The sequence below is a fragment of the Diadema setosum genome, chromosome 7 (genome assembly GCF_964275005.1).
Source record: "Diadema setosum chromosome 7, eeDiaSeto1, whole genome shotgun sequence".
Lineage (NCBI taxonomy): Eukaryota > Metazoa > Echinodermata > Echinoidea > Diadematoida > Diadematidae > Diadema > Diadema setosum.
The window spans coordinates 5,774,870-5,800,995 of record NC_092691.1 but is presented as its reverse complement, the minus strand read 5'-3'; the positions used below and the strand labels follow the sequence as shown (position 1 = coordinate 5,800,995).

At 37.6% G+C, this 26,126-nt stretch overlaps 2 protein-coding genes across 2 annotated transcripts; one reads left to right on the top strand and one right to left on the bottom strand.

Annotated features, from left to right (window-relative positions):
* The first annotated feature begins 1,444 nt into the window (after positions 1-1,444).
* On the top strand, positions 1,445-8,348 carry LOC140230921 (solute carrier family 35 member G1-like). Its single transcript, XM_072311061.1, has 4 exons — positions 1,445-1,637; positions 3,533-3,912; positions 4,419-4,841; positions 7,735-8,348. The coding sequence occupies exons 2-4, from the start codon at positions 3,561-3,563 to the stop codon at positions 7,926-7,928; spliced, it is 969 nt and encodes a 322-aa protein (XP_072167162.1). The 5' UTR covers positions 1,445-1,637; positions 3,533-3,560; the 3' UTR covers positions 7,929-8,348.
* A 6,340-nt stretch (positions 8,349-14,688) lies between these two features.
* LOC140230318 (endonuclease 8-like 1) lies at positions 14,689-25,222 on the bottom strand. Its single transcript, XM_072310472.1, has 6 exons — positions 24,717-25,222; positions 23,259-23,378; positions 18,726-18,892; positions 17,408-17,563; positions 16,276-16,355; positions 14,689-15,359 (listed from the first exon to the last, which is right to left on the bottom strand). The coding sequence occupies exons 1-6, from the start codon at positions 25,220-25,222 to the stop codon at positions 14,889-14,891; spliced, it is 1,500 nt and encodes a 499-aa protein (XP_072166573.1). The 3' UTR covers positions 14,689-14,888.
* Positions 25,223-26,126: the final 904 nt, after the last annotated feature.

The following is a 26,126-nucleotide window of genomic DNA, read 5'->3' as shown; positions in this document are numbered from 1 at the left end:
GCTGTTTTGTCTATGTTGGTGTGTGTGTGCTGTTGTATTCGTATGATTTGTTTTATGATTTCTTTTCCCTGTCTTCCCTTGTTTCTCAGGCAAAATATCGTTAAGTTTTGTTTGCTTATTCCTACTGGTTTTTGCCCATGAATGGTTTGCATTCTACCAGCCAGGTTATTTAGCAGTTTCCTCCATTTCCTGCAACTTTTCCCTGATGCAATTCTGTTACAGTTTACCTATTGTATGATTGCATTAAATTTCTTTTAAGCTATGTTTTCTCTACAATAATAAACGAGCTGCATTGATCCCGTATGTATGCAAATGTTAAATTGTATACTGATTTTTTTTTGTGGAAATGAAATGAAATGAAATGAAATGAAATGAAATGAAATGAAATGAAACGAAATGATGTACCACGTCCTTTGAATGAAAAAGAAAAAGAGTTGAAAGGTTACAGTCTAGAAAAGGCAAGGTCAAAACAGAAAAAAAAAAGAAAAAGAAAACGCAGACTCTTCCCAGAGAGTTGGCAATTGAATGCCGGGTAAAGAAAAAAAAAATAACAAATCGACTCTTGAATCAAAAGGCAGCCACTTGATGAACTCGCAAATTAAAAAAGAAAATAGCAGTACATACTTGGAAATTATCGCCTTTCCATTCTTATCTCATTCGATACGAAATATTAAATGTATGCGTGCGTGTTATTAGGTTTTCACTTTCCGTTGCTACCAACACACAAGCCTTTTATTGTAACAAAAATCATTAGATACATCTAATTTACTGTCTGTCTGTCTGACGCCTGATGTCCATGTGACCTCACTTGTGTGTGCACCTGCGCCTATATTATGACTGTGTGTGTATGACTCGTGTCTTCGAAAAGTCTTTGATGTGTCTGTGTGCGTAATGTAAGCTCACGCGTTTCTTATTATACCACTCTTCGAAAGATAGAACTGAAGAGAAAACGAAGAAGAATTTCGAAAGACATTCTCGTATCTCTAACATAGCCAGCGTTTAGAGACTGAAATGATTCAAACCAAGATAGTCCATTACCTTACCTGCTTTCAATAAAATTGCTGGTACCTGCACCATACCAGTGAGCTAGGGGACAACAGGAGAACGCGAGAGTAGTTGGTTTTTATAGTCCTTTTGCCTTCGCAGCATCAAAACGGGGCATATTTCAGTATTTCGCCGTGTATAATGTGTAAATTCTACCATTTAAATTTGCCGGGGTGCATAATTTAGTAATACAGGGAGAAGCAGGCTGTGGAATTTCCTGCTCTTCAACCTTTATCGTTACAATCTACATTCGTCTGTTGTTAATCGCGAAAAGTCCAAAGTGCGAGTTCATTGAAGATCATTATAAGGAGCTTTACACAAGGCAAAACACTTTTCGGAAGACGATATACAACGATAAAACGTCCTAGCAGTTTTATAGTGACTGTATGACTAACTGACGATCGTCCTGAAACATATCTGAAGGTAACTACTGCATGTCGCTTACAGTGTACACGGTGCTTTATAGCTATTTCGGTCTAGATATATGATATCATAAAATCCCAATAAGCCAGTTGTGACGAGCATGTATTAGAAATTATCGGCTGCTGGACCCGGACACTGAGGGATCATTCACTGAAGTGGACTCAGTCTAGGTGAGTGAGTGATAAACTCTGTATGGATAGATGCTTGAACGAATGTACTATATTTGCTTGGTCGTAATTACAATTGATGAGATTTGGTCCCCTGTGAAATTTAAAACAAGCAAAGAAATAAACCAAATAAACAATGCCAGATTTAGCTATGCAACATGCCTTTGAATAAAAACTGTGTGAAAAGTATACTGAAGACGAACACGAATACATGTAGTTTGCCTGAGCAGTAAAACTGAAGGCTTATGTTCGTTCTAGAAGACAGAAACGCGAAAACATGTTTACATCTTCCTCATTGCAACTTCTCCCCCCAAGGTACGTTGTCGTTGTTCAAATCGTTGTGTACGACATATAATTGTGACAAATTTCTAACATGGTTCACATAAATACGTCTTTTACACTATAGGAAAAATAGATTCAACTTCACCATTTTTTATTTGTGATATTATTGTAGCACCTTCACGGGTACAATTTTGCACCTTTCTGGACTGAAAGGTGGAAAACCGCACCCGTAAATGTGCTGCCAGTGCGTTACACGTACAGGTGCAAAGTTGAACCTATTTTTCTTGGAGTGCAGGACGTAGTTATGTGCACCAGAGTAGACATTTGTCATGTAAATATCGTGCCCACCGAATTGAACAATACCCTGCATGTGCACACAGCCATGCCTAATTTGAGATAGGCGATCCGTGTCTCTTCCGTTTGTTATCATTGGTTATCTGTTACAAAAATATTCGGTTACAAAATGTTTGATCTGCTACAGTCGTGATATGGGGTGTCAAGCTGTTGGAAACTACAAATACAGGATGAAGTTACACAATATACAATAGACCATAATCGTGCTTGTCCTGACTTTGGTGCTTCTACTATTTTGGTGTACACTGAAAGAAACAATCACATGAGCTAACAAGGGGATTCATTATCGCATGCAAGATACGTATCTTGGTGACCTCTAATACTTCACAAGACAAAATAGGCATATAATTAGACCAACTGAATCGAATGAAATCAAATTTGGAACAGACCACTCAGTTCATTAACACGTTACCGAAAGACATAGACTATGCATATCATATGTGTTTTTGTTTTGTTTTGTTGTTGTTGTTTTTTGCTTTGTTTTTGTTTTTGTTATTGTTTTTTGTTTTTGTTTGTTTGTTTGTTTTTGGGGTGCGCGGAACGTCCACCAAAGTGGAATCCGGGGTTGGAATCGGGTTTCAATCTGACATCATCAGGCGATCATGATGTAGCACAGCTAGGCGAGGGGACATTTTTTTTTTTTAATTTACTTTTAACGCTGTTACATTATAAATATAATCCAGTGTGAAATGATGAGACTCGAAAGTCTATTGTGCGAAGAGAGAATTACAAAACGATTTTAACCCTCCCTGGTCTATGGACTTAGGACAATGTGTACGATGCTAGATGTTTTTCTGTGCCAATCGGCACGCAAAACACACAAAAAAGGGTACAAGTAAGTGAAAAACGCCCTCGTTGCCATAGTTACGTATGCTAATTTAAAACATGTTTACTGATTCTGTTTTGTACTGGCACCTTAGTAAGAGTATAATTTCCCCTTTCTACACAGTTTGTTGGTAATAATTGTTATTGATATTTACGCTCTTCTTATGTTCACATTATTATCATTAACTTTATTTTTCTAGCATTATAGTGTGCGTGCGCAGCATGAGTACTTTAAAATCCCACCTTTAATTTGCTTTTAATTTACACTTTGATAGGGACTCGTAACTAAAAGTTTTAAATGCATCTGGTATTCGTTATTTGATATGAGAATAATACTTACCTTGTTTTTTGTCTATGTAAAAGATAAAAGTTGACAATAATGACATCACCAATGTTTTATTAGCATGAAGAATGACGTCAGGATTTTTGGTGTAAAGTACTACTGTAGGTGCTGTCACCTCTGCAATGGCTGCTGCAGCCAACGATCACCGAAACTCCCGGGCGTCAAAGAAAAAAGATGGAACGCCACATATCAGTGGTCTCTTCTTGGCATTTATGTCTGGCTTTACGGTGTCCATCTCGTCTCTGATGACCAAACTCGCCACTAGTTCGACCTTCTTACAAATCACTTTAGTCCGGGCAGTTGTGATTGGCGGATTCATGTTGGTGTGGTGTCTCGCGAAAGGCCATTGGTCAACTTCAGGAAACCTCCTACCAAACTTACCAATCGGAACTCTTGGATGGCTTGTCATGCGCTCTTTCTCATCGTTTGTGGCGATGATGACGATATACGCCGTGTATCAGAAAGTGCCTATGGGTGAGTCATTACTTACCTTCATGTTTATCTCAATATCATTGACAATGGCTCACCGCCATTAAACCTTAAAGCAATAAGGTATTATTATACTTTGATTAAACCTTATCCAAACAAATTAAACATAACCCAAAACTCTAATAGTGAAGTGATAAAAATAATATTATGTGTTTGGATTTATACATCTACACACATTTTTCCTCACAAGTAATTTTCTAAATGCGGAATTAATCTAGAAACATTTTTTTTTCTTGTTTCAGCAATGCAGTTTAGGTGCATAATTACGGTCAGCGATGTCGCTCATGTTTATAACCTTACTTGTCACTATTAATACCACTGCAAATACACTCCGTAATGTTCCATTGGATATTGGGTTGATCGCTTGTGAGCAGACCCAACATGTGATTTAGTGTGTGGGTGCAAATGTAAAGAACTCAGTTGCCGATTTGTAGAGCCATTGGTTTTTGCTGATTATGTTTCTCTTTCGCTAATACTCACCGTTTCTTCAGGAGACGCATCTGCCATTTTCGGTGTCACCCCGGTCTTCAGCGGATTGCTGAGTATCGTGCTGCTAGGCGAGGCTTGGCTACAGAAACATATACACCTGACTCTTCTTGCCTGGACTGGAATAATTTTCATATACAAGCCGCAGTTCCTCATCAACGCTCTCCCTCATTACGGCTTCGAGATGGAGACAACGAACTCGTCTCCGGACAAATTCTACCTTCTGCTAGCGCTACTTGTACCCGTGGGGTCCTCACTGTCTTTCGTCATTTCGCGAAAACTTTCACAGTCGACGCCACAATCACTCATCATTTGCGTCACATTCATTGGAGTGACATTGTATTCATGCGTTGTCATGGCGATGGTAGAAGGCATCAGTATACCGCCCTTTCGTGACTGGAAGTTTTTGATACCGGAAATTGTTGCAGGTTTGTAGACTTTCACCTTCCTCTTTCTTTTCCTGTCGTAATCTTCTGTTTTATGCGTATGAACCTGCAGTGTATAGGCCTACTTTATCACGTGTTGGTTTATGTTTGTATATTTTTCTGTATAAAATATGATATCTCAGGAATCATGTGAAATTACAGAGAGGAGACTAAACGTGCGTCGAGATGATCCTTGATTGTGAGTTTATTGATTTATGTGATATTCCGGCGACTTGGACGAACGGACAAGACGGTGTGGGTGGGTTCAAATGTGTGTGTCAGGGCGTCGGGTATACATCTTGTTCAGTTGCCATCAAACAACATCTCTACTAAAGAAGTGATTTCACGAAAAATATGGCACACTACTGCTGCATGAAACCAGAAGAGGGAAGAAAAGCAAACTAGTAGGCTACTGATGTGTGGTTTATTGTCACTTTATCTAATATCAGATGGTCTACTTCCCAGTTCGTCAAACACCACTACGGCTAAACTCATTTGGTTTATACTATCAATTTCGTCTAATGTCCATTTGGTCTAATGCTCACTTGGTCTGACGTCCAGTTTGACTAATTATCATTTTGTCTAATCACCAGATGGTCTAATTGCAATTTTGACTCCTTGGATTTTTTTTTCATTTTGTCTAATAAACTGTGGGTATTAGACGAAATGAGCATAGCCCATCTGGAAGTAGACCAACTGGTAATGAGGCTAAGTAGCAATTGGATTAAAATGGTCATTAGATGAACACATACTGGTGGAGGACGAAATGGGATTAGACCATGTGGGTTGAGACTAATTGGCTATTAGACGAAGTGGGAGTATATCGAGTGATCGATCACCCCGATAAATGTCGATTTGCTACGTAGTGCAAGCGAAAAGCGACCATGCCTGAAGTTGGCGCCACATTAAGAACACTCTAAGTCTTATTATTTTCTTCATTTTCTTATGCTTTATGTCATTAACTTCCTTATAATTCTATTATCATCATCGTTGACATTATCATGATTGTTATTCCTGGCATATTACTAAAACAAACTTGTCTGACATCTAAAGGAGCAACAGTCAAGTTAAACTTACCTTTCTTCGAAAAGAAAACAAACATATCATACAAGAAGGAAAACAGAATAGTTGGTTAGTAGTGCGAAAGGTTTTGATCGCAAAACTACGTAGTTATTTCCATTCTTGTCAATTTGAGATAGGTATTTCATCTCATCCTCATCTCATCTCCTCTCATCTCATCTCATCTCATCTCACCTCATCTCATCTCATCTCATCTCATCTCATCTCATCTCATTGGCAAAATACAGAACAATATCCAGGTCAGTACAAAGAAACAAATACATGCCAGGACTCCTAAGAAGCAATTATGTGCTACAGTAGCTGGAGCCCTCAAACAAAATAGGTAAAATACATTCAACCAACACTTGTTGTGACTGTCATGGACCAATGCACACACAAGATCAGTCCATAAAAGTGAAATAACACCCACATATAAGTACATTATTCATGAGCTAACAAAAACAAAGATATACCTTGGCTTAAGTTGTTGCCACACACGCACACACACACACACACACACACGCACACACACACACACACACATGCATCCTAAGTGTACAGAGAATAAGAGATAAGAGAAAGAAAGGCAGAGGAAGAAAGGAAATGATATCAGTCGTGGATACCATCTGTTTATACACTGTTTAGATAGAACTTTAAACCCGGAAAGGGTAGTACTAGATTTAAGATCACCATCAATCGAATTCCATTCCGTGATACCTGTGAAACGAATAGATTGCAATCTTAAGAGTTGAGTAAGTCAAAGGTTTCCGAAAATGATAGCGTTCCCGGGTGGGATAGATCCTGTGAGCAGGTGAGTGGAATGAGGAATTCATCTGCAACATGTTGTTGAATACTTCGGGCAACATATTTTGATGACATTTAAACATAAACAACAAAACCTTCAGTTTGACCTGATCAAAAATTTGAAGTATCCGAAATTGCACAAAGATAGGTGAACTTGGAAAAATAAAATGATTATTGCTTATTATACGTAAAGCTCGTTTTTAAAGCATAATAATCTGTTAATGTGTACTCTGTATGTTCCCCCACATTTCACTGCAATAAGATGAGGTAGAATTATTACATTATAAATATTTACCAAAATATTGAAAGATAATACATTTTTTAATTTTGATAAAACATATACATTCATTGACAATTTAGAACAGATATCTGCAACATGGTATTTCCAGTCAAGAGATTCAAGAATGAGATCCCTAGAAAAGATATCGACTCGGTTCTATCAATGGAAATATTATTAATCATAACATTTTGGGTTTGAGACAGCAATTTTCTACCTCTTGGATGAAATATCATTTTTATTCTACAAAAGTTAAAAAACCCTGTTAATTAGTCTTAAACCATTCATTTAATATTTTTAAGTTGATGATTCATTGTGGAGATTAATGAGGATAATCTTTATGAGAGAAAAGCACAACAGTATCGTCGGCAAATAACGGAAATTTCAAAATCTTCGAAGAATTCACAGTATCATTCACTACGATATACTGTATAGCCAAAAAAAAAAAAAAAATATATATATATATATATATATATATATATATATATATGTAATGATAGAGGTCCTAGAACTGAGCATTGTGATACATCAGTTTTCACACTGAGGCATTTGCGATTATACTTGCTAAAAACAAAGAAAATAATAGAAAATATGGGATAGCTTTAATCACAACTCTGAGAATATTTATATTGTACTTATTATACTACAAGTAAGGTATGAAATGCTTTATTTTGCCCTATTTTTTATAATGGCCTTATAAACCCGTTCTACAATCAAATTCTTAAACCATATGAATGATTCGCTTGTCATCCACAGGTCTGGTGTCACAGGCTCTGACCGGTGAAGCTCTGAAACGAGAAGCGGCAGCTTCGGTCACGCTTATGCGTAACTCGACAATCATCTTCTCTTTCGTCTTCCAGTTCGTCTTCTTCGGCAACGTTCCGTCGTGGAGCAGCGTCGTGGGCGCACTGATGATCGTCTCGTCCGCCGCGTTGCTGGCGGCCACTTGACCGAGCGACTGTGACTGTGGCGAAAGTCTTGCCGAATGGGGCTTGCTAATGGGAATATTGGGGAAACTGAGTAAAAAGAACAACGTGCTGTGAGGTTTGACTCGCTGTGTAGTCTGTAGCACTGATCCCAAAATCTTCTTCAGCAGTAACGGAATGCGTATACGAAGATCGTTACAACTGCGCAATGATAGCTCAGCTGCAGCTACTACTTCAGGTTCTGAGTTGGTCAATATATGGTTGCCTAGGCATGCCAGGTGCAAAAATTGTACATCTTAGTCTCAGTGCATTGTATTTGTCTTCAAATAATGTACCTATACAATAGACTGTAAACATTCATGCCCCTTATACATGTACTTCGTATAAACTCCACAACTTGAACGAGAAAACGAAAGCTTAGTCTAAGCTTGCCTTATCAACGAGGTCCAGGGTTTGTTGGTTTGTCCTTTTTTTCCGGGGGGGGGGGGGTGGGTGGGTAAAGAATGTAATTTTGTATGTATTTTCAGACTTCCAGTATCTGTTTTTACTCTAGAAAAATGTGTGGAAAAGGGGGGGAATGAGATTACAAGTCATAATCAATAAGTTTAAAAGTTGGCTTTTCTCTTTATAAATACGTGCATTTCGCTAATGCAAATGTCTGAGCACTGATTTACCAATACATATCCGCAACTGCACGTGTATTTTTCTTGATTTAAGACAGATATTATCTTCTGTGCGTCTCTGTTTATTGGTTAGATTTTTCAAAGCTACGTTATGTTTTGCTCCGGATTGCGTAGATCATAAGATCATATAGGCAGGGAAAATGTTTAAATGTTTTGAGACACTTTTGACATAGACAGAAGCATGCACTGATTAACGAAATGATGAATGTCAATGTGTAGTAGGTCCACGGTGTAACACACAATTGAGACAATAAATGAGTAAGAGAGAAGTATAGAACCTGTGATTAAACTCTAAGCTGAAATAAGGTGTGGTACTGAGTGTGTTATGTCAGCAATATACATATAAGCATAATGTGACGTACATCACAAAACAAACAAAAAGTCGCACCCCTTAATTTTACGCGAGGACTCGAGAATGGTGAAACGGGTCAACAGAGTTAAAGGGTGTGTACAGTTCTGGTTAAGGTGAGGATTTAGCTTTTAACTTTTTGTGAGATATTCAGAAACCACTCTATGAGATGTAAAAGAGCATGCAATTCTAAGGGGTATCAAAAGTTGATTTGATGAAAATGGGTTTTGAAATGGCTGAGATATCCAAAAACAAGGTGAAACAAAGAGATCCCAATAACAGGCGTGGCCTGTCGCCTTTTATTATTATCATCACTTTTTTTTTAATATCTCAGCCATTTGAAAACCAATTTTCATCAAATAAACGTTGAATCCTTCTTAAAATTACATGCTCTTTCATATTTCATAAGAGGTTTCTCATTATCTCACTTAATAGGAATGTTCAAAACATGAATCCCCATGCACCTCAACCAGTACTGTACAGTCCCTTTAATTTTGAGTTTTCCATATTTTCTGAAAGACCTATTCTTCTTCTACATTATTTTTGAATTTGGGATCATAAAGTGGGTTTTCAGCAGTTTTTCTACAACCCCTTTAATTGGTAAAGTAGTGTGATCAGGTTTTTCTTAGAGGTCCCTTTTCATTTCTTTAAAATCCTTTGCACACTCTTTACTTCCTTACTCTAACAACTTTTGAAAGGATGATGCTATTGCTTTGAAAGTTGACATTTATCATGGACAGAATGTGTTAATTTATAGATCATGCTCAAATTCAGCGTAATTTGATAATTCCTTCATTGTTATTGCTTCAGTCGTTTACATCTTGTTTTTTGTCCCATTCATTGCGTAGGTAGCACGGCTTAGTTAGTGTAAGGATTAAGCGCTTGAATAGTCCCTGTATACTTCAGAGCCTCTTTCCTCAGTTCAAACTTTTCCAGAGTGTGTTCTTTCTTTCCAATATTTATATAGGTTAGGAGAATCCATTTTAATTGAGTTATACATCGTACATCATTCTAAAGCTTAGAGTCTGCTCTTTCAGAATCTGCCCTACACTAAAAATCCATGTCTGGCGACTTTTTGTTGGTTTTGTGGTGCAGGGTCATATTACACACACACACACACACATGAAGAGTTTGTTTGCAAAAACCAATAAGTCCATATTTGTCAAATGGAGATATTTGCAATTAAAGGTCAAGAAAAACAAAGAGAATAATAAGAAAATTTTTGCTTCTTTTGACCATAACTTCAAAAATATACCTTTATATGTAGTGATCAATATATCATTTAAAAGGTATTAATATATATATATATATATATATATATATATATATACATGTATATGTATATATATATATATATATATATATATATATATATATATATATATATATATATATATAATATATATACAGGGCTCGACACTTACGGTGGCCCGGTGGCCCGGGGCCACCAAAAATGAAAGTCGGGGGACCAAATTTCAGAAAAGGGCAAATTTGGTGGCCCACCTCGGGTCACCAAAATTTTTTGAAAAGTGTGTCAATAAATTCGTAACTTTTTGCGCCGGAAATGCATAAATGCATGCAGTGAGTGTGCGACTTATTGAAAAAAAAATGGACTTTTATCAATTTTTTTTTTCGGGCCACCAAAAATGTGAAATTGATGATTTTGGTGGCCCCATCGGGCCACCGGAAAATAAAGTTAGTGTCGAGCCCTGATATAATCATATACATACAGTAATTAAGTAGAGTGTGAACTGCAATATGGCTGACAGTGCTCAACTATATAGGAGCCCATGTAGTACAATATATAGTAGGATGGAAGGCGTTGCTTTATTAGTGACTTAGCTGGACAGTCTGTTTCGGCCGAAGCCTCGTCAGCAACTAAATCAGTTTCTTGTTAAAGTACAGTTTAAGACATACGGCTCTCAGGTGCACTCAAGCAAGCAAACAAAAGATACAGAAGATACATGCACGTGGCTACTTAACAGCACAATAAAGTTGATAATGACACTGGTACTGGGCTTAACGTAAGGCAAAGGTAATATGGCTACTATATATTGTACACATATACAGTATATGTAGAGAGAGAGAGAGACAGGAGAGAAAAATGAAATTAAAAAATAGCGCTTTAGAAAATGCAGAAAAAGGTTACTTAACTCAACATAACTAAGGAGTCACTTTTTTCTGTTCTGTGATCACTTAAATCTGTGGTAACCCCCTAATAAAGCCACCACTTACAAATCATGTGCATGTGCATGCACACACACACGCACACACACACACACACACACACACACACACACACACACACACAACACACATTGTCATTTTCTTTTATTGCCATCAAGCCCAGAATAGGCTGACAATATCGGCAAGAAACCATCAAACCTGTTGGACATTGTACATGTACCCCTCTTTATGTATACAGGGCCTCCTTGATTTTGAACTTTTGACAGAAATAGTGCTGCCAGGGAATCTGGAAAATTGTTACCCAAATGAAATTAAATATTCCGTAGAGATATGACATTTGCACAGTTCAAGGGAATTACACTACACAATATTGTATTTGAAGTGCTGCTTGAAGATGTGTGTGTGTGTGTGTGTGTGTGTATGTATCTGTAACTCTATACGTAAACTTCATAATAACATTTGGCAAAAACAACAACAAAGATATCAAATACAGTCTCCATTATCAAAGGGACTTGTCTGTATTATTAGAAAGTGCCATGCAGTTTTGTTCTTAGAAATACCCTTAGAAAACAGGTGATGCCAATACTGGGAAGTATTGAGAGCGCATAGACAAAATAAATGAAGATAAATCTAGTTGCAGATGTGCTGAAAATACTCTCCCAAAAACCAGAAGGAATTTAATCAAAACATATAAAAAGTATGTACAATTACATCATTGCAGAAAAAAAGATAAAATACAGAGTTACAGTATTCTCCTAGTCTAAGCACATATGAAGGGACAGAGATCGTCCTACAAAGGTATCATCTACAGAGTATTCATGACTTCAACTTATACTAATCACTTGTAATTGGCACTTGTGCACAAGTCATACCTACAAACATTACTATTTTTCTAAACTAAAAAAAAGTATTGCAAGTAAACTATACTGCAGTCCTCAATCCAATTCCAGATGGCCTGAAGGTGGAGGAGTAAGACTGTTCAATCAATTTTGAATTATCACATATCTACCATGTTGTAAAATGTGACCATCCACAATCAGGCTATCTAGCTGTCAGTTGAGAGCACATCACACTTGGGGCAAAATACTTCTGTACGACAGACCTCACCATCACTGTATGTCTCCTTGCTGTTCTGGCAATGATGTTACCAATCACTCAAATATACACCAAAGCGGAATATCATGAACATTTTCTGATTGTCTTTGAAAATCTATAAAAAGCATATTGCATGCACTGTAGTTATGCAATCATGATCAGTGACAGTTAGGTAGACAGTACAGTTGTTTTTTCTTGCTGTTGTTTATCATTACATCTCAAATGCTTTTTAGGCAATACCTTCGGAAGAGTAAAATTCTGTCCACGCTTGTGGCTCACACAGATAAAATAATGCTCCCCGATTTTCCAAAATATGCCGTTATTTCAAAATGTCACTGTCTTCATATCATACAAGGCAACAGAGACATAAAGAACATATTGCCCATGTAAGTGACAATACGCTGCTCAGCTTAACAGCTTTTTGAAAGTGCAAGTACAAATTTAAGAGTGCTTTTGTCTTGAGAATACCATAAATATTATCACATAGGCACACACCCAAAGCACAGACACACACAAAAACTTTTCCCTGAACATACTGTATGGTGCAGTTCATGCACATAATAATAGTCATTTGTACACAAGGAAAAGATAATAGCAGACCTCAAATAAAACTAAATGGACTAGCCATAAAATGACACAAGTGATGAAAAAGATGATTTGTCCATGAGGTATTTCAAGTACATATTAACTTGACTTCACTAAGAGGCAAACTCCTGTTTGTAGGCCATCATTCAAAATGAAAGACTTTTCCTCAACCTGATGTGTAGATACATTTGTACAGCAAACAGACACATAACAAATTACATCTATGGAATAGAATCTGTCAAGTGTCTTTTGAATGAATACTATACCATTTAGGTTAAGAATCTTCCCCAGAATATCAGCACAAATAAGTTGATTTTGTTTGTATTGCCTAGTTGTGAACAATTTCCATCTGAAAGAGATGATATAGTTTTGGTACAGATGGGCTTCAGGTTTCCAATTTTATTTGAGAAAATGAGAAACCTCTTTATGAAATTACTTCTAGGAGGATTCAAAGTTAATATGATGAAAATTGGCTTTGAAATGGCTATGTCAAAAACAAGCTCATAATAAACGGCAGGACCCACATTCCATTTAAACCACTTTGTTTTACTTGTTTTTTGGATATCAGCCATTTCAAAACCAATTTTCATACCTTGAATTATGTGTATCCTCTTTAATATTCCATTAATGATTTCTAATTATCTCACAAAAAAAGTTAAAATCTGAATATCCCACCTCAACCAAAACTACACCATCCCATTAAACAGGAAGGCTGTGGGAAAATTACAAAAGTCCATTAATTCTCAACAGCAAAACAATTCACCACTAATTCCACTGACAAATTTTTCAAGATTTCACTTCCTTGAATCATTATGCATGTACACTGCACCAGAATTCATGGTACGCATTAACCCCATTGTCTTTTGTTAAGAAAATGATTGCCATAAAGTTAATTGTCATGGTTCATACACATCAATAAGAAAAAATAAAATTGATAAATAGGACAATCAGAATTGATTAAGCTATACATCTGATCCAAATCATGTAAGTAAAGTTCATTACATACACTTCCATGTGCTGTAGTCACTAATCTTGTCGCAGCATATCTAAATTCATTTTTGAAAACTCCTACATTTATTAATATCTAATCAATGAAGCACTACGTATTCAAGTATGTTAGAGACGATTAGTACATACTGATTAATTCCCATGGTACCAAAACACATCTATTTCATTTTCCCATTCTCTTTCTACAGACTTTATACTGTATGTTAACCCAATACTGTATGGCACTATAGAAGACACTCCCCTGCTGAATGACAAACATGCCTGAACATCTACATTATGTGACCCTGCACCACAAAACCACCAATAAGTCACCATACATGGATTTTTAGTTGAGGGCAGATTCTGAAAGAGCAGACTCTAAACTTTAAAATGATGTATAACTCAATCAAATGGACTCCCCTAACATATCTAAATACTAGAAAGAAAGTACACACTCTTGAACAGTGAGAACTGAGAATAGAGGCTCTGAAGTACAGGGTCTATTCAAGCGCTTGATCTTTACCAAGCTGTGCAATCAAAGGGACAAAACACAGGATGTAAACCACAGGAGCAACAACAATAAAGGGATTATCAGATTAAGCTGAAATTGAGCATGTTCTATTCACACATTCTGTCCGTGATTAATACCAACTTTCAATGCAGTAGAGTTATCCTTTCAAAAGTTATTAGACTTGAAAGTGAAGAGTGTGTAAAGGATTTCAAGAAATGAAAAGGGGGCTCTAAGACATACCTGATCATTCTACTTTCCCCCAAAAAATGGGTTGTAGAAAAACTGCTGAAAACACACTTTCCCATTCGTGTTACGATCCCAAACTGAAGAATAATGTAGTAGAAGGATAGCTCTTTCAGAAAATATGGAAAACTTAAGATTGACTCGGTTGGCCCATTTCACCTTTTTTTGAGTCCTCCCGTAAAATCAAAGGGGTGACTTTTTGTTTGTTTTGTGATGCACGGTCACACATATTCCTTTACAAAACATTAATAGCCACATGATGCTATGCATAAAGGAAAGTCAGAAAGAGAAGAAACAACAGACTGGAGTGTTTGGACTATGTCCACCATAAGTCTGAGAGGACATCATTTCTTGCTGACCCTCCTACTACCCTGCCTCCTCCCATTTCCTTTGGGAGCTGCTTTGGTCTTCCCTTTTCTCCCAGGTGTGACAGGTGCCGCTGCTCTGGATGCTCGTCCTCTGCTTGCTGTCTTCTTGTCATCCACCATTTCCTGCACACAGTTTTGATTGCCCAGCGCTGATTTCTTTGCCCTCCTGCTTGACCTTGCAGGCGCCCTCTTCGTCTTCCCATTACCAGTCTCATCTGTTGTTCCCGCATCACTTTTCCTAACAGTTGGTTGCGTTGTCTTCTTCTTCTTGCTCTTCGATGGCAGTAGTTGCTTTGCAGCTGTTTTCTTTGAGGATGCCTTCGGCGTCTTAGATGCAGCTAACTTCTTGGCTGTAGCTCTGGCGGCAGTCTTTGGAGCAACTTTACTTTTCTTTCCCTTCTTTGAATCCCCTGCTGCTGTGGGCGTCTCCTCTTTTGCTTTCTTCACCTAAGCGGAACAATTACAAATGATTTGAGGTCAATACCTTAAAGGTCCTGTTTACCTTTGGGAGCAGTGATTTAAAAAATTTTCAAGATATCACTTTTGATGCATATGTGGAGGTCATTTGTATAACACAACATCCTAACACATAACATTTTTGCAAAAAAGGCTAAGATATAATGAGATATCACTATTTTTCTCATTAAACCATAACTGTAGACGGTTTAGTCTGGAAACGTTTTTATTATAACTATTGTTCACATTTTGTATATTTAACAGTACTTGACATCGATTATACTGGTTCAAATTTTTAGATTGGTTGTTTCTATCCCTAACTCACATTTCAGAACTTTTTTGAAGCACTAATGCTGGGTTTTTGTTTCATCTGCAAATGGTAATTAATGTCTTTAACAAACCATCTTCTCAACATGCAATCAGGAATTTAACACATTTATGCTGAACAATGAACTGCCTCATAACTTTCTTTCTGGCTTTGCCATAGAAACACCCTTCCCTTTACAAGGTCATCAAAGCAAAATCATTACAAGTCCTACAAGTCTTTAAAGATCTTTTGCAGAGGGTATAAATAATTACCTTGATTTCATGTCATGAAAGGAATTTTCCTACATAGAGTCCTTGAATATGTGGGAGACTTGCATTTTCATTTTAATGCCATCAATTGATCAAAATTTTGTTTATTCAAGTTAATTACGCTGTTATCTCCTCAAATATGTAAAACTTTAAACATGTCACAATTACATGTACTTCACTTTTGTTCCAGTTCAATGAACCAGCCACTGTTTTGGCTTTCAAGTTTTTGACTAAATTTCTACCTATGAAAATCTTCCTGAACATTGAGCAAGTCTCCACTTTAGACCTCTTGATGCTTAAGAACAGTTGTGAGCAAGCTTTCTTTCTTTACCTTTTCATTACTTTCCTCATCTCCGGCACCTTTCTCCTGCTTCCTCTTCTTTGGACTTCGTGGCTTACGAGACTTTTCATCTAGTGAGAGGTCATGTGAAGAGTAGTTAGTGTTACGTCCAGGCCTATTGAGTGCTGTAAAAGCTGTTATTTTTGCATATTTTCTCGAATGCGGTTCCAGACATCTTTGCAAGATGTTGTTTTCGTGATTTCACTCCCAGGTTACCATAAGTGCACAAAGAAATTAGGACATTTGATAGCATGTGGTGATATTTCTGTGTGGTTTTATATTAACGGCCAGAGAGTGATTCACCAAATTTGCAGAAATTGAACCATTGCAAGAATAACAGCTTTCATAGTAGTTGTTCCTTTCTAATGAGAGCCAATCTTGACAGATATCAAATTAATTTTTCACATTCCTTCTCGAGGGTAATGGCACATATATCAACAGAACATAGAACATGGATGCAGTTATACAAGCCACAATTTATAGGGACACATCAAGTGTTACTAAATGGAATAACCAAGGGGAACACTCACGGAAAAAAAGGAAATGTGAATGAAGATTCGGGACATTATGTAAGCAGCATTTTCTCTGCTGATTTGAAAGACAGCTGGTACTACTAGAAAAATGTTTTCACACAGGTTTTCATTCAGAAGCAATATACATGATCCTTTTCACAATTTCAGAAACAAAGCTGGTACAAGTGTGTGCACAATACGATTTGAGTTATCGTTCACTTCAGTCTTCAATTAAGAACTATTCTACAGGTACCGAAAACATTCTGCAACTTTGTCATCTTCATAATGACCACTCATGCAGAAGTTGTGCAATTGAACATCTATTGCAAAGTTGTTAACTATGGCCTGTGAGCAATTGAATTTTTCCTCACCTATTCAGAAAGATCACCATGAAATTCAACCAGATTCAGCTTTTCTTGCTGCCCAGTTTTCTGCACCTCTATACCGAAATCTAATATCTTTCTCCAGCAAAATTTATGGAACTGTACCAAATAAATAAAGAGGCTGAGAGCTATAAATACGTATTGGAGCCACATTTAGCTCCAACAATTTGCATAACAAAATAATCAATGTACATCATGATGACTGCAGATGAGACTCCAGCATCTTACCTTTTGGCACCATAGGTCCCGGTGGACCAGAGAACCAAATTGTACGCTTGTTGTGGTCCACCAAGGTCTTCATGCCATCCTGGTAGTAGCATCTGAGCCATTTCATGAAATCCGAGTAGTCTGATGCTTTGCCATCAGCTGTGTATCCTCCAGCCCCTGTTGCCATAGAAACACAAATAGCCAGAATTTTAACCTTGCATGTAATGCCATCTTGTGGTAAATAATACGCTTGATGATGGCTGATTAGTGCATAATGCCCATCACTGTCTAAGCTCCATGATCCAATGAACTGAAGAAGGTCTGGTAATTTTTCATTTGAGCGACATCCCTTTCGACCTTCAGTCGTTTTAGACTATTTCTGAACAAGTGTGACTTCTCAAAAATTGCCTCCTTCCTGAAAGAGATGATTTTAATCAGCTATTTTCCCAAATGGATTTCAGTTCTCATTATTTAAATGTGAAGCATGTCTGATATTGTTCCTTGACATATATACAGTGTACAAGCGTGAAATCATGACTTTGACATGACTTGGAAGAAACTCTGTTGAGAGCTACACTGGTTTTGAAATATCTGCTGAGGTCATCTCACTATTCACATCACATGTAGTATATCCTACTTGGTCTCTAATAGCCACAGAAGGACAAAATACCATAGCAGATGATTTCCTCTGTCTAGGAAGCTATAAGGTAATAACTTTTTTTTTTCTTCTGTACTCACTGATTGTCATGTCTTGGATAAGAAATGATACATAATAATGTAAAACCAGTGATTTCTTCATCAACCGACTCCTTACAAAAAAATCAAATCAGAAAAATAGAATGTAGAAATTTATACTAGAAATATAATTACTTGGAGTGCAATGTTCGCGATTTCTTTGACACATCTGCAAGTGTTTTGATGCTCTTTTCCTTTAGTGTCTCGATCTGCACTAGTTAAGTATGAAATACTTACCCTCTGGGTTACACCTCCTTTCAACCACACTCACTTATAACCTGGATCCAAGGCAACACTGTATGCCTCAATGGCATACCGTCTTTGGTGTCATCCATCACTCTTCTTTTTTTTAATGAAAAATTTAATCTCTAAAATCAAACTGCACAACTGCATACACATGACTGAAAAATACCCAGCCCAACTAAGCACTGAATATCAACAGACAGGCAGCAGGGACATAAAAGCTTTCAAATCTAACTTCAAACGATTCCAGCACACACAAGCTACAAGCAGGTAAAGCCCTATAAGTGCAGTGCAGATGTATGAGCTCCCTTTCCAAAGCAGAATCTCCCATTAAGAGCTAATGCCTGCACCCTGTTCGTACCTATAGAAATGACTTCCAGGGGTACTGTGTGGCACAGGTGGAGTAAATCTCCCCCTCCACCATTCTGCACTGCTCCTTTTCCTCCTTTCATCGGCTTGACATCGGGTGGCTCGTCACTCAGGCCTTTCAGCACCGTCCTCGCCTTCTCAAATGGTGGAATTTGGAGCCTTTGAAGGGGGCAAGGAAAAGGTTCTTATCACATTAGCTATCTGGTTGCCGACATTTTACTCATTGCAATCAGAGAGATTGTAACACATCAAAATCATGGAAATTCCACAGCACTCTGAGGGCTTTACTCCTAAATCACTGGCAACAATTCAATAGGCACTAATGATTCAACAATCAGGGAGGCTCTTATATGGGTCATTCCATGGGGTTGGGTCTTCTCTAGATTTTCATGTTGTGTAGGGAATAAAAGTCATATTCTGACAAATTTATCAAATAATTGTCTGTGGTTTGCAGTTATTCTTGAAGAGAAATGTGTGAAGAATTATCTGATGAAAAAAAAAAACAAGCCTGTGTACAAATGTATTTTGTCTATGACTGTTTCACTAATGATGTCCCATGGTTTTTTGTGGTTTATGTTGTGACATAAATATATGCCATTTTCATGGCAATGTAAAACAGGAATATACAACCTTTCAGCATTATGCCTATCATAATTAAGAGAGGCAAGGTGACTTCTGCAAAGACTATAAGGCACATAAACATTTGTAACAAAATAAGAACACCAGAGCATCTTCAAGCAACCTCATACCTATGTTACAAACGATGTCCATGGCAATTTTTGTTGTAACATAGGTATAGCATGGTTTTACATACACTTCCAATCATAATATGATCAGAAACTTTATTTCTATAATGAGATTTATATTTCAGAAGTATTCTTATCCAAAAATTAGCATCAAAATCCTCCAAATAAACGAGAAAATACAGAATATATCACTGTACTTCAGTGCGATGTCCGGCCTCTTCGTGTAACGTAGGTAAGGAAAGACGCGTCTCGCGATAAAAAGAAGAGCTACTAACTTCAGCAATCATATTCATGTCACTGGCAGTCCTCCCCCAATGGCAGAAAAACTACTCACAGCCAATATACACCTACCTGGACAGCGCAAGATCTGTTTTTCTGCCGTTGTCCATGTAACGTAGGTACAGGAGTTTTAATGTTTCTGAAGTCAATTGGTAAGCTTTTACGCTATTTTACGAAAATAATAACATTTGTCATATTCTGTAACTCTATTAGAGGAAAAAAAAACAACATCTAAACCTCTGAACTGGCCAAAAATACTGTGGACGATGATACTGTAGTCCCACATACTGAGATATTTGTTACAGGTTCTTGTTCATAATTTTGATCGCCAAATTTTCCGTCCATGCCGGTCTCTGCAAAAGGAGCATATAATTCCTCTCTTAGAAAACCATACAAAAGTATATCAGTGTATCTTCACTGCAATATAAATTTGTTTTACCTCCCGATTATTGTGAATTTTTGGACCCTTTTGTCATAAGGTATCTACCAAGGTAGACGTGCTAAAGTTAGTATTCATCACTATATACTAGTTGGAAAACGAAGATGTCCAGACTGCATCTGAACTAGAGAAATAGAGTTTGCCTTATTTTGCTGGTGATATTGAGAGAACTAGGAGCTGTGAAATTCTTTCTCTTTAACAGATTTACTTCGAAAATGTCAATGTTTTCCTTCCAAGATTTCACTGACCTGTTAGATGCTCTGATGAAGTTGTTAACATTTCACAAGGATTCACCATTTCTATTCCATGCTCACCCACTGTGAAGTCTCAAAGCTAAAATGCCAGTGTCCTATTCAGTTTGGGTGGGTAGTGGGTAGGAAAGGCTTCAATGAAATTATGAACCCCAATCAAAATTGGACTATTATTGCTCTACACTATCATTCAAAAAGAGGGCGACAATTTTGATGGGGGATGAATATAAAATAGGGCCTAGTATTATTTTGGGAGTCTATAAAGGACCATAACCGTAACCGTAACCCTGACCCTAGCCTAACCTTAGCTAGGACATTGGGGGCAGCGACCTGCCCTTCCTAGCTTACATCAAAACGAGTTTTTAGCATAGAGTATGAAAATGATATTTTCCTATGTTTTACATGCTATATTATTATTGTTATTAATGTTTACATCATTTTAAGCATAACCCATTTTTTTTTTCCAATTTTGGTGGGAGGTACACATGGAACTCTAGCTAATGGGTATGCCAAGAGGTAGAAATGTAAGCAAAATTGTTGAAATTATCTAATTCCATTCATAAACACACAGATACATCAACAGGGATATATAGTCAACCCCGACAAAAATTTTCTTTTAATTCTTTTATTCTATTTCTCTTTACACCTTATGTTCAGTTTGTCGATGAATCTGCCATGGCTCCTCCTCTGCCACCGCTACGTTTTACACTACATGAAAGAGTGACAAGGACACATCCACAGCACTCCACAAACAGAGAGGAAGCCGACAAAGCAACACCCAAGAAGAGCAAATGTAACAAACTAGACAAGAAGAAAACTGCACAGAGGGAAAATGGACAGAAGAGAAACAAAAATCGAGGGCTAAATGGACATTGGACAAAAGAGCAGAAATTAATGTCAAACAAAGAACATGGTGAAGACAAGAAGACTTGTCTGATTTCTCTTTATTAGTTTTCTTAGTTAGTTGACAACTAGTTGATGATGTTGTTAGTATATATATAAGGTCAAATTGTGTAAAGCTTCACTTTCTTCTTCTTCTTCTGATTAAGTCTGCCTTCTTTCATACCAGAGTTACAAAGAATTGAAGTCTGTGTAACATAGGTATTGTTCCACAGGTGTGCAGTAGATATAATTCCAAAGAACTGTTACAATAGTGTTATTTGTGGGAACATACATAAAGTCTATATGTGTAGGTTTTAACATCTCACACCACACTAAAGGAAATCAGTTGATATGTCGTAGTGTACCTATGTTACAAAGACATACTGTCCGTGTAACATAGGTAGTACACTGTGGGCGAGGTTGTTGACTGAAAACCCCTGATTATAACAATAAAATCATGTTTTCACTTGAATACCCATACAAATCACTTGCTTCAATTGTGGTGCTTTTAAGAATATTGTCATTGTGTCACTCTTGATGAAAAAGTTAAACCTTTGATTGAAATTGTTAATGGTTTGTAGAAAAAAACATGTTAATAAAAGTGGCTTGCAGTTGACATCAGAACATACAATCTTACTAATAATGATCTCATGCGCCTGTTAAATAACATGTTGATGTGTTATGGACGAAAAAAACGTGGATGTGTTCATTGTTATCATTTCAGAACACAAAATTATGAAGGATGTCAACAAATGAAGTCCGTGTAACATAGGTATTTTGCCATACCTGTTTACCCATGCTGACTGAAAGTGTGCGAAGTAATAAACAGATTTCTAGTGGAATAAGTTGAAGAATGGGAGTAACAAATCAGGGGGAAAAAGGAAATTTCAATTTACCCAACTTGAATTTTCAACTTGTATGTCACAATTTCAGTCCCAACCCCATGGAATTACCCATATAGCAAGACAATTAGGACAAATAAATGTTCTGTACAGGTAGTTTATTTAATTTCTTGCTCTTTTCCAGAAAGTCTCAGTACTGCAGAATTAGGGAAAATTGGAAGGTCTGTTGAAGATGAACACCAATTCAAAACCATACAGGTTTGCGTTACAAAGTTGTACTTCACAGCTTAAGTGTGTGTCTGTCTATCTGCGTCTCTGTGTGTTCATTCATACACTTGCAACAGACACAAACACACACACACACACACACACACACACACAAACACAGTGCGCCAGTCTTTAGAAAACACACAATAATCCACTTGTTGACCCCTGTTATCCCACAGAGATCGAGGACCAAATTCAGGTTTAAATAATTGTACATTGCAATAATCAGGGATATTAAATGCAGCTGCATTGGTGCATACAATGAGTGATTGCACACATATAGTATAACAGTAACAAGAGATAGTCAATGCTGACTACAGTGAATGAGGAAAAAAAATTCTATACACAGGCACTTCAGTTTACTAAATTTTCTGTGCACGTACAGTATAACTTATTTCCACATGAGACAGTTGGATGAAGGCCATACAAAACCTTTCAAACACAATAGCTGCTCAAGTACATACTTATGACTAGGAAATCAACTCCTAGAGATCAAATCACAAATATCATTGCATACCAGTATAATATATTTCACGCAGACTTTAACAAACAGGCACTGTAATTAATGTGAATAACATGCTCTGTTTATCCTGCTGATTCCTATAGAATGCATCGTACACTATATGGTACACGTGAATGATAGGTGATAGAGTAACATGCAATTTCTTGATGACTAAAATAAATGTTTGCTGACATATCTCAGAAAAAAAAAAGCTCCTGGTTAATATTTTTTTCATTATGTTTATTTTTCTGTCTTTACTTTTTTAAATTCTAATTATTGGGATTTGAAGTGCTGACAGCATTTATAGCCATATTTACCTGTACAGTATTTCTGCTCTCAGGTAGTTTCCAATTCCATTGAAGTACTTCTGGTTGAGCAGCGTTTCACAGATGGGATGATTGAATGCAGCATCACTCAAACTGTTCACAACATTTGACCTGCCAAGAAATAATTAATGCAAAGGGCACAGCATGGTGGCATTGGTTATTTCTCTGACCTCAAGTCAAACTCTTTTCTTAACATCTTCATTAGTTTGTGTACCTTATGAGAACCCAGCATGTTTGGGTATAATAGCACAGCCTTCCACAGGAACTGACAAATACCGGTAGCAGACTTCTACTTCTTTAGCCTCTCCTCATGTTCGAGGAATATTGACAGACATTACCTGGCTTGAATTGTGGAGTGACAGAGTGACTGAACTTGATTTTGGACACCAAGATGAGTGTATACGCCTGCCTACCCTCTAAGAGCTCTTGAACAAAAGACAGTTTAAAAAAAAAAGTGTTTTATAACACCAGTGGAAATGCCACAAAAGGCCATTGTTAGAAATGATATACAATGTCTATCATTGCTATCAATTATTATTACCAATGAACCAGCAGTACCACAAAGTTAAAGTGGTCCTGAGCTGTCCTTCTTCTTTGATGGTAACTGGCAGTCCTCTAGGAGACTAATATTGCAGATATCAGCTTTTTCTTCTTTCTTTTCTTTTTTTTTTTTTTTTTGGTGTTTGACAACATCATCAATATCTCAACAGGTATGCCAACTCTTTATGAGAGAATTAAGTTGAGGGCGTTCTTTAACATGCATGCGACATAGCTTGATACACATGAGAATTAGATCTCCTCTTGAAAGACTTGACATCGAGAAGTATAATAGTGCCTGTCTTGCCAAAATGCATGCTGCTTGATGCAAGTAAGGCCTACATACAATATAAAGTGCAACTGATTTGCATCTGGAAATTATCAAGAGATGGGTCTATTAACATATAGACAAGCACTACCGTCTTAATTATGGGGTACCAGCACAATTCATCACAATTAAATCTCTGTTTGATGTATATTGTGCAGTCTTTTTTTCCACAGGCAAGTATAATCTATGTTTATACCAATGAACCAGCATTCATACAACATTTCAGATTCTTAATCTATTATATATACCGTGGTACATGTCATAATCATATCACCACTGTCCAGCACAGTTGCAGAAAAGATAACATGAAAGAAATGCAATGTACACAGGACAAGGGTTCTCAAAGGGAAATATTTCTTTTAAACTACTATAAAGCAGTAATTATTTTGCTAATTAACTTTCATAACACCTTCACACACATGCATTTCCATTCCACCAGTAAATTTCCACTCGCATTCAATTGCTCTCAATCTCTCAATTAAAAAAAAAGTAGGAAATACAGATTTGTGCGGCAGGAAGGCTGGGTGCAGCAGTTATTTCCTTTTTAAATAGTAAATTATCCTCACTCCTCAAATCTTAATTACCTGAAGTCACGATACTCGAACATCGGGTCAGGTCCACGTTCTTTAGACCAGTCTACGTCCACCTCCCATCGGCCAAACCTTCGAACGTCCACGTAACTCAGCACCATCGAGGGTTTGTCGTCCGCTGTGTAGAATTTCAAGTGTGCATGTTTGTGAATGGTGTCTGGAGTCGTGAACTGGAAGTTGCCCGACATTCCAAACCGGAACAAAATCTTCATGAACTTCGGAACAGTCAGCTTGTCCTTGCCTTTAACCTGTTTCTTGTCATCATTACCTCGCTTCTTGTCAGTTTTGGAGCTCGCGCTATTTTTGCCGGCATCATCGGTGAGTATCAGCATCATCTCTTTCCCACGGGAAACTGCCCCGATAGAGTACGCCGAGCTGTCGAACTCAACGTCGCAGCTTTTGTGTACTGGATTCTTGACTATTTTCCCTCCAAATATGCGGCCTGCACAACTCGCAGTCACAAATTTGCTTGCAAGATGCAATTCCGGACCCTCTGGCATGATTGCGACTTCTGTAATCAGTTGTAAGAATGATTTCCAAGCAAGAGGATGCTTTGGATACCGCTTGATAGCTGCAGGTATAGGCACGGCACCAACCACATGTCGGTGAAGTTTGTGTAATAAACAGATTTTACATAACAAATGATAGTCTTACATACAGCCTTGAGGTCACCTAATTTCTCGTGTCCACCTTCAAGAAGACCTATCAAAAATCAGATTCGTTAAGATTATAACATTAGAGTGAAATAATTGACATATGTAACTTCACATAATTGAAATGGATGAGCATTCAAATATTGCAGTTGTTAGAAAATGTAGAAAACGATTTCTCTTTGCATACACTAACCTCAATTGGTTTTGAAGAGAGACCAACGATCGAGGTACGTGAAAAGAGAGGGATTCGACGAGATCGCGATCGTCGTATGTCTCATCATAGATGATCAACACACGTGTTCAACCACTGTGTAGTCTAAGCGCGTCCCTGCTCTGGCCTGGCAACCACAGAATCTAACGTTTACATACAAGATCTTTTGGTGTAAAACCACAGCTAGCTTCCATATGAGGGAGCAATGCGACAATGTCCTAGTACAGTAGGGATAAGTATGCCCTACACTAACCGCAACGCGGACTTGAGGTCAGCCGAACGCTGCATGTTTGCAGACTTGTTTGGACTGGGGACGTACAGCTGACCAGGATCAGACTGTAACTTCGGCATGCACGCATCTCGGGCAGGCGGACGATGCGATCGACTTGGCGGTGCGCAGTAACCAAACGCAGCCGGACACGAATTGGTACGAACGTGGTGGGACCGCGACCGCTGGTCGGTGCGGTGTATTCAGCAAGGGTAGATATCAGTGGATTACCCAGACTTGAGGCTTTGAATCAAATGAGTGACATTCGATGC

What these genes read in the sequence shown, in the direction of transcription:
- LOC140230921 (XM_072311061.1), top strand. Translation starts at nt 3,561, where the DNA reads ATGGCTGCTGCAGCCAACGATCACCGAAACTCCCGGGCGTCAAAGAAA. An exon ending in GTATCAGAAAGTGCCTATGG is followed by an intron (nt 3,913 to 4,418) that starts GTGAGTCATTAC and finishes CCGTTTCTTCAG; the next exon opens with GAGACGCATCTGCCATTTTC. An exon ending in GATACCGGAAATTGTTGCAG is followed by an intron (nt 4,842 to 7,734) that starts GTTTGTAGACTT and finishes TGTCATCCACAG; the next exon opens with GTCTGGTGTCACAGGCTCTG.
- LOC140230318 (XM_072310472.1), bottom strand. Translation starts at nt 25,222, where the DNA reads ATGCCAGAGGGTCCGGAATTGCATCTTGCAAGCAAATTTGTGACTGCG. An exon ending in AGAGCAGAAATACTGTACAG is followed by an intron (nt 18,893 to 23,258) that starts GTAAATATGGCT and finishes CCCCCTTCAAAG; the next exon opens with GCTCCAAATTCCACCATTTG. An exon ending in GGGACCTATGGTGCCAAAAG is followed by an intron (nt 16,356 to 17,407) that starts GTAAGATGCTGG and finishes ACCTCTCACTAG; the next exon opens with ATGAAAAGTCTCGTAAGCCA.